Genomic DNA, 12,516 nt, shown 5'->3' with positions numbered 1-12,516 from the left:
TAAGGAAGCGACAGTTGTGCGGGCTTAAGGATTGCAAGACCGTGGTAGGGGAGCATGTTACCTCCCAGTACAAGCCTGTGATGTTTGTGTTAAGGATAAAGAAAAGGTGGGAGGTTAAGAGCAGGGGTCAGAAATTTATTAGGTGGGGGAAGTGAATGGGAAACTTCACCGAAAAGTACAAGGACAGGGTGAGGGCCAGGTATGAGCAACGTAGTGAATAAGCAGAAGGTTTGGAGAAGGAGTGGAAGTATGGAGGGGCATGTAAGAGAATTGCAGAAGTGTTGTGTGGAAAGACGTCAGGAAAGGGTGCATTGTCGAGGGATATGAACCAGGTTTGGGGGACAGAGGAAGTAGTAAAGGAAGTTGGTGAAAAGAAGGAGGTTTGGAAGAGGACATTGAAGATCAATGATAGACTGAGGCAGTCTGATGTGGGGTGCTACACATGTATGGGCAGAAGACGAAAGCAGCAAGAAAATCTGTGGATAAGGTGAGGAATGATATGAAAGAGGAAGTGCACAACAAGTTTGAAGAGGATGGTGGGAGGAAGATTATCCATAAATTGGCTCATGAAGGAATGAAGATAGGAAAGACATAAAAGGAGGGGCGGTGATTGAGGATAGAGGAGGAAGGCCAGTGACAGAGAGGGGTGCACAATTTAAGGTGTGTGAAGGATATTTCAAAACTGTTGAATCAGGAAGGAAGCAACAGCCAGATGGAACTGCAGAGTTATGTGGAGGGAAAAGTGGACATCATGGAAGAGGAAGTGCGGATGGCATTGAATAGCATGAAAAAGGGAAGGGCGCTCGGCGTTTATAAGGTATGTACACAAATTATAATTGCAGCGGGGGAAGTTGGAGTCAGGTGAACAAAGAGGTTGTTGAATGCACATATGGGAGATGGGTCAATTCCAAAGGATTGAAGGACAGGGTTAATTGTGGGGTGTTCAAGATCTGGGGAAGTACATGGGCACTACACTCCTTAGTCATGTTATGAAGGTGCTGGAGAGGGTTCTGAATGAGAGGATATGGAAGAGTGTGGAGAAACAGATCGGAGAAGAGCAGCAGGTGTTCAGAAAGGATAAGGGAATGACAGAACGGATGTTCATGCTGAGACATCTGGTGGAGAAGAGGTTGGAGGTGCAAGGTGAAATGGCATTGGGATCGGTGGAACTGGAGAAAGCCTATTACACTGTCCTGAGAGAGATGGTGATGTCGACACTGAAATGGATGGGAGTGATGGAAGCAGAAGTTAAGTTGGTGAAGGGTGGGGTCGGGGGTGCTGTGCAAGGGAACAAATGGAAGAGTTTTGGTTGGTCCTCGGATATTGGAGTTCAAAGTGAACATCAATTTGAGGCAGGGAAGTGCTCTCAGCCGACTCCTGTTTATCATGATGATGGAGCTGGTAAGGAGGAAGGAAAACATGAAAGATATTCTGGGGAGGATATTGTGTCTGACTGTTGTGGTGGCGAGTGGGCAGTCGATGCATGAAGTACTGGGGAAGTGGAGGGAGGCACTTTTGAAACATGGGCTGAAAATGAGCATGGAGAAGATGGCGGTGATGTGGGTTGGGCAGAAGAGAAAATAAATGAATATCAGGTTGGAGGGGAAGGAGATCAGACAAGGAAATAGGCTTGAGTATCTGGGGGGTGGGGGGCAGTGAATAGGGATGGTAAGTCAGAGGCAGAGGTGTGGAAGAGGATTCAAAGAGTAATAGCAGACATAAAGATTTTAATGAGATTAAAAAGGAAGGTTCTGATGTGGTGTAAAACACCGGTCTACCTTTAGGGTCTGGAGACGGTGACTCTGACCGAGAGACAACAACAGAGACTGCAGGTTTGCATGAACAACTGAGTCAAGAGGATTGCTAGAGTGAATAGGGTGGATAGAAGGAGAATGGATGAACTGAGGGAGGAGATTGGTGTGTCGATGAGCTTGACGGGGACATTGGTGAAATGTTGGCAGAAATTGGTGGATGGGGGACGAAAGAATGGCAAAGAAAGTGGGTTAAGGAAATAAGGTAGATGAAAGAGAGGTAGACTGTGGTTCAGGTGGGAGGATTGTGTGAAGAATGATATCAGTAAAGTGGTGGTGGTTGCAGGGTGTCGAGAGTTGGTTGAAGACCGAGTGGAGTGGAGGAGTATCATGGTCAAGGCAGGGCAGGAGCTTGGTACCGTTGGACCTCACCCCTTATAAAGGGAAGAGGAGGAGAGCACCACCAACAACTCCCCACATTTTGTGAACATGTACAAAAATTATTGTACCTTTTTATGTTCCAATATGCAGGTATTATATTCTTGGGTTGTCTGTCCGTGTGTCCAGTGCAATATCTTGTGAATCGTTAAAGGGATTTGTTTTATTTTTTTACCAAACTTGGGACAGGTATGAAATATGATAACAAAATAATATTGTCATATGATGTAACAAAATAATATTGTCATATGTTGTAACAAAATAATATAGTATCAAAATAATTATTGCCAAAAAAGTAAAAACAAAAAAGGCGTCAGTTGATGGTAAAAAAAACAATTAAACTTTTTTTCTGCCAATCGGACAAGGTCGGAGACGATCAGAAAAAAGGGAAAAAATAGGTCAGAAAAAAGTTTCTTTGCTTTTTGTGTCTTTGCCCACAGTATCTTGTTTCTCACAGTCTGAGAGTCATTTAGGTGTTTTTTTGCAAACTCCAAGCGGGCTTTCATGTGTCTTTCACTGAGGAGAGGCTTCCGTCTGGCCACTCTGCCATAAAGCCCAAATCGGTGGAGTGTTGCAGTGATGGTTGTCCTTCTGTAAGTTTCTCCCATCTCCACACAGGATCTCTGGAGCTCAGCCAGAGTGACCATCGGGTTCTTGGTCACCTCTATTACCAAGGCCCTTCTCCCGCGATTGATGAGTTTGGCCAGGCGTCCAGCTCGAGGAAGAGTCCTGGTTGTTCCAAACTTCTTCCATTTAAGAATTATGGAGGCCACTGTGCTCTTGGGAACCTTCAATGCTACCGAATTTTTATTGTAGGCTTCCCCAGATCTGTGCCTCGCCACAATCCTGTCTCTGAGCTCTGCAGGCAGTTCCTTCGACCTCAAGACTTGGTTTTTGCTCTGATATGCATTGTCACCTGTGAGACCTCATATAGACAGGTGTGTGCCTTTCCAAATCATGTCCAATCAATTGAATTTACCACAGGTGGACTCCAATCAAGGTGTAGAAACATCTCAAAGATGATCAAGAAAAATGGGAGACACCTGAGCTAAATTTCAAGTGTCATAGCAAAGGGTCTGAATACTTATGTAAATGTGTTATTTCAGTTTTTTCTTTTTCATAAATTTGCAAAACTTTCTAAAATCCTGTTTTCTCTTTGTCATTATGGGGTATTGAGTGTAGATTGATGAGGGAAAAAATGAACTTAAACGATTTCAGCGTAAGGCTGCAACATAACAAAATGTGAAAAAAGTGAAGGGGTCTGAATACTTTCTGAATGCACTGTGTGTCAATGTGATATTTCAGTTTTTTCTTTTTAATAAATTTGCAAAACTTTCTAAAATCCTGTTTTCTCTGTCATTATGGGGTATTGTGTGTAAATTGATGAGGGCAAAAAATGAATTTAAACGATTTCAGCATAAGGCTGCAACATAACAAAATGTGAAAAAGTGAAGGGGTCTGAATACTTTTTGGATGCACTGTGGACACTGTGCAACGCCAGTAAATTCCAGAAAATTTTAAAAATGAATTTTACAATCTTTATTTTCTTTTTATTGAATTAAACACTTGAACACAAATCGTCTTCTTGTTACTTCCACTAACCTACGGTTTAGCAGTACTTGGACATAAATAGGGAGGTGTATGAGGGTGATGTCGAAGACTGCTTCAATCGTGCTTAACATCTGGAATTTTTATTTTTAACAATCTTTAACTGCATTATTATATTTAAATTGAAAGAAACATTCCATGACGTAACATTTTCTATGAACTCTCAAGATGTTTCTCAATCTCATTTCCCTGCAAAAGACTGATGCTGATTTGTACACAGGTGATGTCCATCCTGTAAATATGGAAGGCAGACAACACAACAACAATTCATCTGTTTTCGAAGATTCAAAATGTGCTTCTGCAAAGGAAGGTTCAGATGATAATCAAATGACAAACGGAAATGCTCCCTGTTTTGCAAATCTTGAGTGGAAACGTAAAAAATTCACATACAATCTTTGATGTTGAGAGAATATATAATTTTCAGAAAAATGTTAACTATTTTGCATTTTGATTTTGACAAAAACGGAAAATATTGTGTGCTTTGTTTGTGCAGAACAATCCAGAAGTAATGTGGGTCAAATAAAGTCCAGTCGTAGTTTGACCCTGAGGAAAAAGCCTTTTTTGAAGAAACAATCACAAAATCAAGACTCTCTTTCTATGAAATACATGTGCATGTCAGGGCTTCGCAACACCAAGATCAATAAAAAAATTAAACAAACACAAAAAGGTTCAGAAAGGCAAAAACGTTACAAGTGTAATGTGTGCAGAATGGATTTTGCTTCAATGAGTGACTTCAAAATACACATGATCCAAAATGGGGAACACTTCCACAAGTGCACTGTCTGTGATAAAGGTTTCTTGAAAAAAGCAATTTGAAATTATATATGAGGATCCATACAAGAGAGCGACCTTACAAATGCTCGATATGTGATAAAGGTTTCTCTCAAAAAGGCAGTTTGAAATCACATATTAGGATCCAGACAGCAGAGAGACCTCACAAATGCTCGATATGTGATAAAGGTTTCTCTCGAAAAGACAGTTTGAAATCACGTATGAAGAACCATACAGGAGAGCTGAAATCTGAAATACCAATAAATATGAAAAATGATGTGAAGTGGATTTCAAAATTGAAGAAACCTGAAATTGTGGCAGTGATAGTTGGAGCAACAGCGAATCCGGATGATCAAGTAAACCCTATATGAGTACTTAAAAAGCATTCCGGGGAATATCACGACAAACAAGCTACAGGTGGAGGCTGTCAGAGGTTCAGTGAGGATTCTAAAAATAGCCCTTGGAACAAAGTTATGAGAATTAACTTTTGCAAACTGGTTCATGTATAATGATACTTTACCGAAAAAGGAGGTGGAGATGTTGAGTCTTTGGAGAACTGCCTCCTATCTCCTAAAACCCACGTATGGAGATAATAACCAATGAGAGCATCCTTACAAATGTTTTATTTGTGACAAAGATTTAATTACTAAATGGAGATTGAACTTCCATTGTGCAACCCACAGGAGTGCTCGCATAAAAGGTGCTCTGACTGTGGGAAACGTTTTGCTGATAAAAGTTTGTTAAATTCACATTGCCTTACCCATACTGGGTTGTACGTGTCCCCCTTGTAAGCGATCCTTAGCAGTAGGCAAGGTATTCAGTGAACCAGGAATGAGAAAGCTGTCTTGAAAACGTACATCCCTTTGGGTATATACAGCACAACTCCTCAAGAACCATCTGTAATCCCTGACAACCAGGAAGCACCCCACACCCCTTGATGAAAGCCATACGTCTGGCTGTCACCAGAATGTCCACAACAATGACTGCAAATTGCTGCCAAAATATAACAAGAATCTCAAAATTCTAACCCCATCTGCTCAAGTTTAAATAAAATGACAGCTTATTAAAAATATGTAAAACGTATCAATGTGGTTCTCCATATTATCATAATAGAGAATTGTTGAAAATTGATGCCAAAAACTCAAATGGTACCATTAGTCTAGTAGGAAGACTAGGTCCCCCTGCACCCCCCGGAGATATACTTCTAATCAGTGTTTCTAGATTGGAAAAAATGTGTAGAAAATGATTAGCTATGGCCCCAAGCTGAAAAAATGTACCACATACCAAATTTTATGCAAATTACTGCTGCCATTATCAAAAAAAATGATTGGGTTATGCAATTAAAATATGTTCACTTTTCAGGTGGCTTTGCTGGCCTGTACAGTCAGTTTGGGGCATACCAGAGATGGTGCCGAACAACCACAGCACGGGCACAGTTCTATGAAAAGACCCTTGAGATGGTGGATCTCATCGATGACCCAGACTGCCCAAGAGCAGGGAGACATCGTGAACTAGAGAAGGCAGAGATCAGAAAAGGCGAGGAGGCCGTTCAGCGAACCCTAACTACTATCAAGAACTTCACCAATCCGTTCACCATCATTGATAAGGACAAACTCTACTGCCTGGCCTCTGGTGCTCCCGTCCCCATGGATGTTGAGATGGATGTGTTACAAGCAGAAGCTGTGGGGAAAGCTGCGAAAGCTGACTTCATCAGGCGCCTGGAAAGCGGAGAACCTGAGAGCTTCTTCAACCCAATCAAGAGAAAGAAACTCAAGACCATGGAGGCTAGTAACAAGAAGATCACACTAACATCCTCACAGGGCAAGGTAAGGATGTAATCCAATACCCAAGTGCTTTTGTATTTTATGTTGTATTTTTAAATGGCGTCCTGTACATGCTATATTGAGATACAAGATTGAACTCCAAATTTGTTTATTAAAGACAGTGCACATCAATGAACAATGTAAAGATTGTAAATATGCCAATTTATAGCACATGAATAATTTTCACCTGTAGTCCTTCCTGTAGTACATATCAACCAATCACCATTTATCATTCCAGGTCATCCAGTATCAGGAGCAAAGCAACCTTGCATTCCTGCTCCTTGTCAAGTCTCAGAGTCAAGATGAGCCATTAGACCTGGGAGAACTCATGAAGTACTGCCTGATGCCAGTGCCTCCTAGCCTTAGGACACCAGATGGGTTCTTCTGCAAAACCAACAAAGCCTCCATTCTGCACTACCTTTTAGAGGACACCACGCCACAAGATCTGCAATACCCCAAGGATGCCCTGTTCATCCAGGATGGAATGGCGCTGCTGCATACCCTTGCCAACCTTCCCCCAACATGTGGTGAGATATGCTTGCAGGTGCTTGATCAGATGGTGGCCAAGCAGCACTTTCTGTTCTCCACTGACAGTTACCATCCTGAGTCAATCAAAGCGCAGGAAAGGCTGAGGCGGGGCAGCTCAGAGAAGATCATTCTGGCTGGACCAGCAACCAGGAAGCCATATGACTTCAAAATGTTCCTTGCAAATGACGACAACAAAAAGCAGATGTGCCAGCTTCTTCTGAAAGTGTGGAGTGGACAAGAGGCAGCTACCAGGCTGGAGAGAACAGAGATGGCTGTGCTGATCGTGGAGGGGAAGGCCCACCAACTTGCCTCAACGAATGGCAAGGTAAAATTGAAAGCCCTTCGTGAATGGCGATTCAATTTGTAATTTTTCCTGAAAAAAAGGTGATTACCTGTGATGTTTGTCTAGATCTGAAACTGGCAGTGACTGGTGATTGAAATGCGGTGCCTTTTTGTGTTTCAGGTCGAGGTACGTGAACTCCCCACGATCTACAGCAACCAGGAAGAGACTGATACCAGGGTGGTTCTGTACCTCCATCATGCTGCTACCATCGGATACAAGAACGCTGTAGTCAGAACACCGGACACAGACATCCTCCTGATCCTGCTCCACCATGCCCACAACATCAAGCTGACGGTGTACCTGGATACAGGGTCAGGGAAGCATCGCCAACTTGTCAACGTCTCTGAGCTGGCAGAATCCCTGGGAGAGGACTACTGTGCCACTCTCCTGGGGTACTATGTGTTCAGCGGAGAAGACTGCACCAGTGCCTTCAAAGGGAAGGGAAAAGTCGGGCCCTTGAAAAAGCTGGAGAAGAATCCCAGGTTTCACAGGGCATTCGGTGAACTGGGTGACAACTGGGATGCCAACCCTGAGGTGGAGAGGCAGTTAGAAAAATTCACCTGTGTGATGTACGGCCAGAGTCGCGAGTCATCAGTGGACATTGTCCGTGCCAAGCTGCTACGAAAAATGGTGGGAGAGGACAAGACCCTCACATCCAAGTCCAAGGTTGATCTGGCTCGCCTTCCTCCATGCCAGTCTGCCCTGAAGCCGCACATCCAGCGTGTGAACCACCGCGTAGCATTGTACAAAAGAGCCGATCAACCTATCATCGAAAAGCCAAAACCTTATGAGGAGCAAGGATGGATAAGGACTGATGAAGGACTGTTGAAACCAATGTGGTCCAGTGGTCCCATCCTACCAACCTCACTGGTGGATCTTCTGAACACAGGAGAGCACGAAGAGGAGGAGGAAGAGGAAGGAGAAGAAGAGTTTGACTCTGACGATTTCGATGAAAATGATGATGACTGACTCAGTGTAGAATCACTAATGCTAATGATGTTTATCTAAAACAAGCAAGAGAAGAGTGGTCACATTGAGTGCTAGGACTATTTTGACAGTTGTAATATTTAGAAAAATAAAACTTTGTGTTAACGTCTGTGTAGACGGACCTTAATATGAGTCTATTATTTCGTAAAACTGTGATTATTTTGTAAATAAAGCACTAATTAGCATACTAGTATACCATAGACACATGTAATCATGTTATGAATAGTTCTATCATGATCTATGCCCTTCAAAACATGGGTCTAGACACCTTCATTTTTCAATTATCTGCAATATTGGCTGAGATATGTCAAAAATCGTTTTTTTGATAATGGCAGCAGTAATTTGCATACAAATGGTATGTGGGACATTTTTTCAGCTTGGGGCCATAGCTAGTCATTTTCTACACATTATTTTCAATCTAGAAACACTGATTAGAAGTATATCTCCGGGGGGTGCAGGGGGACCTAGTCTTCCTACTAGACTAACATGGCTCATTGTAAAGAACTCTCCATGTAGAATAACATATGTTAATGATGATGTCAAAGGTGCCTCCATTTTGAGGTCACAATTCGACAAGTACAAAACTTCAACCAATCAAGATGCAATTTATTGAGCATCATCGAGGGATAGATTGGTGGAGAAAAAAATTACGATGACGTTTTTGGTCACGTGGTTCGGGTCGCCATATTTGTTTGGACATAAAAGCCTTTAAAAAAACACTGAAAACACATCCTGGCGAGGGTCTGCAGTCTTTTATTGCTCTTTCTTGTGAATATGTAATGGCACATTATGATGAATTTATCAGTGCGTGGAGAGTTCGGAGTTGTCCATATCCCCATAAGTAATCCTGATCAAACCGAGAGTTGTTCACCAAACCAGATGAAAGCCTTGCATAGCATTTACCATCATGGCATGACTGCACTTCATGCCATCACTGATTGCTGCCAAGTTTAAATTACAAGTTTAAGTTATCTGTAAACAGTTTCAATGCATGGTTTAACAGAGATGTGGAAGTCCTGGAAAATAGGATTAAGTTTTTTTAGTAGTCGGGGCTTGTTTTCAAGGGATCGGTCTCAACCAGTGTTGGAGAAGGCGAGTGTTCACAAAGATATTCAGGATCTGCATAATAGAAACGTCACAGCTCCAGCGGATAAGGCTGCTAATAATTTTGTGGAGGTTTTATAAAGAGAGTTCGGCTTCGATATGGTTACCTTCACTGGTATAGTAAAGAGCACATATGTTCCTTGTCATAAGTTGCTCCAGAATATTATCTCTGAGCATCAGGAAGTTTTAGTTAATAATTTCAGTATTAAATGTAAAGAGGTGATTCTTTGTATTCCTCGGCTTTTCTGGATCCCAAAGTTTTAAAAGAACCCGTACAAGTATAGGTTTGTAGCTGGTTCCAGGCAATGTACCATCAAACAGTTATCGGTTATTATGCTGCTCAGATCAGCTGCTCAGAATTGGTGCAAAGTGCCTCACTGAAATGGTGCTCATCGGCCCAGCGTCTGCATGGTCATGGCTAACGTATGCTGTATCAGTAGTTGCAGTTTGTCTCTCTTTCAAATGAGCGGCGTTGATAGCTTCACATAGTGCGATCTTGCTGGAGTACACCAATTGGGATTTGCTTCGATCCTGCTGTTGATGAAAAACCACGCTGTCCTTGAAGTGATTCTGGAGCCTTAGCTTGAGTCTCTGGCTGGTATAGCTATCTGCTGTTTTAACATCCATACCTGTCAGAATAGTCTTGTACTTTGCAAGAAGGCTGGTGAGCTCATAAGCCTTTCCTCACTGGATGCCTACTTCAACCGAGGACATGAGCTTAGTAAAGGCATCTGAATAGACATCTTCTGTGCGCTTCTCTTCCTTGTATGCATGGTACTTGAGGTTCGCTTTGCTTGTATACTGAGCTTTACATGGGTTGTGGTATTTAGCCTCAGCAGCTATCAGGTCAATGCCACCGATCTTGATAAGCATGTCGTTGTCTCCCTTTACATATGCTGATTGCTGTATTGCAGTACACGCATCAAACGTTGTAATATTGTACAGTACTTTGCTCTTTCCATAGTACTTGCGTTGACAGAAGAGACACAACGACCAGTCGACAGCAGGTGCTGACCTTCTCAGCCGGGTTGTGCTTTCGTCAACGTCCTTCAAACAGCAATCCTCTGCTGGCTTTCCATGGATATACTTAAGATTGTGAGCTTGTGTACGACTGGTAACGTGCACGATGCCAAACAGTTTCCATAGTGTGCAAAGTTTCAATAGAAGTCTCAAGACGTTGGTAGGTTTCATGACGTCTGTATTTTGCAGCTGATACAAACTTTGCAATTCATTCATCACCTGCTTTCCTTAAATCTGAAGCTGTGCTTGTTTAGCAGATGATGCATTTTTTTCCAATCGATTAGTTTCATACGTTTTTAGCCACGTCACAGACACTGCTCATAGAGTGCCCTCTGCTGTTGTTCTTGTTCTTGTTCTTATTGCAGAGAAGACAAATCCTCAAAGCTCCACCCATTCTGGGAACCATAGCTCCACCCAATTCTGGGAGAGGCTTCATATAAACAAATATCCTCCATTTTATTAACTCGCATAGCTTTGAGGCCTGTTTTGTAGGCCCGTGGTGTCTTGCTCTCTCACACAGTTTTATTTCAAATCAAATTCGATATATCATTTCATTTTTGACAGTCGCTAACATAGTTTTAGACTCGGTTGAAAAAAAACGGGAAGAAAATCCGATGACAGTTTCCCTTTATAGAACGAAATGAATTCTCAAAGGCCTGTAACTTCAAGTCCATTGAGATTTTTTTTTTTTAATCGCAGCATGGTCAGTCATACACCGCCTGAAATAACAGATGGGAAAATGCCGAGATATATTAAAAATTCGTCCATTTGATGACAATTGTCACGATGAAATATTTAATTTATACGTCATCACAATAATGTGGAGAGAGGAGCATAGCTTCATTCAAGTGTCGCTACACACGGGAAATTGCCGAGAATAACATCAAGTAATCAAATCAATAGGAATGTCCTGTGCCTATAACATCGACGTTATAGGCACAGCTGCATCTAGGCATTGTGTAACATCGACGCGGCTTTTGTTTTAATTAAAACTTGTTGTGGTAGAAGTGGGAAAGTTTCCTCTGCACTACTCTCGCTAGCCATGCTTAGGTTGTTATGTACCTTGCTTCTTATTCAGACAACTGCAAAATGCAAAGTGCAGTTTCATGTTACAACAATAATATGATATTTCATCACATCAATACTATTTCAACACATAGACAACTGTGTAAAATGTTTCGATAGTAAAATATTTGGAAATTTCGGGAATTCCTCGAATTAGGCGATATTCTTTTTGCATAATTATATGAACAGCTATGACATGCGAAATATAAAACGATTTTATAACATACACATATAGATGTCTCATACTCATGAACGAAACTCACACCAAAATTGGATGTATTTTGCGTGTAGGGGCGAAGAGAAAAAATAAATAAATGAAATCCGTCAAAATCTCAGATTTACGCCTCGGACACCACCCCCTCATAGAAAAGTGGCTGCCATTTATTGTTGCTAACACAATTCAACTGTACATCAGGGCTGGATTTGTTCTATAGATGTTCCCCCAATCACCTGGAAGTGACAAACTAACTGTGTAGTGGGTGTCGCACGAAACCATTTTGAGCAGATTCTGGCTCCTGGACTTTATGTTAAAAAGGATTCCGAAAAGTTGTCTGACTTTTTACCATGAAACAAACACGTTTCTAGCTCACCTGGACCTTAGTCCGGTAAACGTATCGATCAGCAGTGTGTGTGTGTGTGTGTGTGTGTGTGTGTGTGTCAGTGTGTGTGTGTGTGTGTGTGTGTGTGTGTGTGTGTGTGTGTGTGTGTGTGTGTCAGTGTGTGAGTAAGTCAGTTAATTGAGTGAGTGAGTGGGTGTAAGTGAGACAGTCATTGAGGGAGTCAGTGAGGCAGGCAGTGAGTGCATTGTGTGAGTGAGTCAATCATTTAGTTGAGTGAGTCGGTGTGAGTCAGTGAGTATGAGTCAGTGAGTGTCAGTGAGTGAGATAGTAAGTGAGTGGGTGTATGTGAGACAGTCAGAGAGTGAGTCCGTGAGTGAGTGAGTCAATGAGTGAGCCAGTCAGTGTGTGAGTGTGAGTTGGTGAGTGAGTAAGTATGAGTCGAGTGAGTGGGTGATTATGTGAGTGGGTCAGGCAGAGGCAGATTAACATTTTTTGGGGCCCTGGGCACAAATCCCGGG

At 42.2% G+C, this 12,516-nt stretch overlaps 1 protein-coding gene across 1 annotated transcript; it reads left to right on the top strand.

Annotated features, from left to right (window-relative positions):
- The first annotated feature begins 442 nt into the window (after positions 1-442).
- On the top strand, positions 443-8,376 carry LOC137435472 (uncharacterized). The gene is made up of 6 exons (XM_078787130.1): positions 443-487; positions 695-817; positions 996-1,401; positions 5,931-6,394; positions 6,630-7,244; positions 7,383-8,376. Exons 1-6 carry the CDS (start codon positions 443-445, stop codon positions 8,229-8,231), a joined length of 2,502 nt encoding a protein of 833 aa, XP_078643256.1. The 3' UTR covers positions 8,232-8,376.
- Positions 8,377-12,516: the final 4,140 nt, after the last annotated feature.

This window comes from Myxine glutinosa, chromosome 1 (assembly GCF_964187855.1).
Source record: "Myxine glutinosa chromosome 1, kmMyxGlut1.1, whole genome shotgun sequence".
Lineage (NCBI taxonomy): Eukaryota > Metazoa > Chordata > Myxini > Myxiniformes > Myxinidae > Myxine > Myxine glutinosa.
This window is presented reverse-complemented; position numbering and strand designations above follow the sequence as displayed.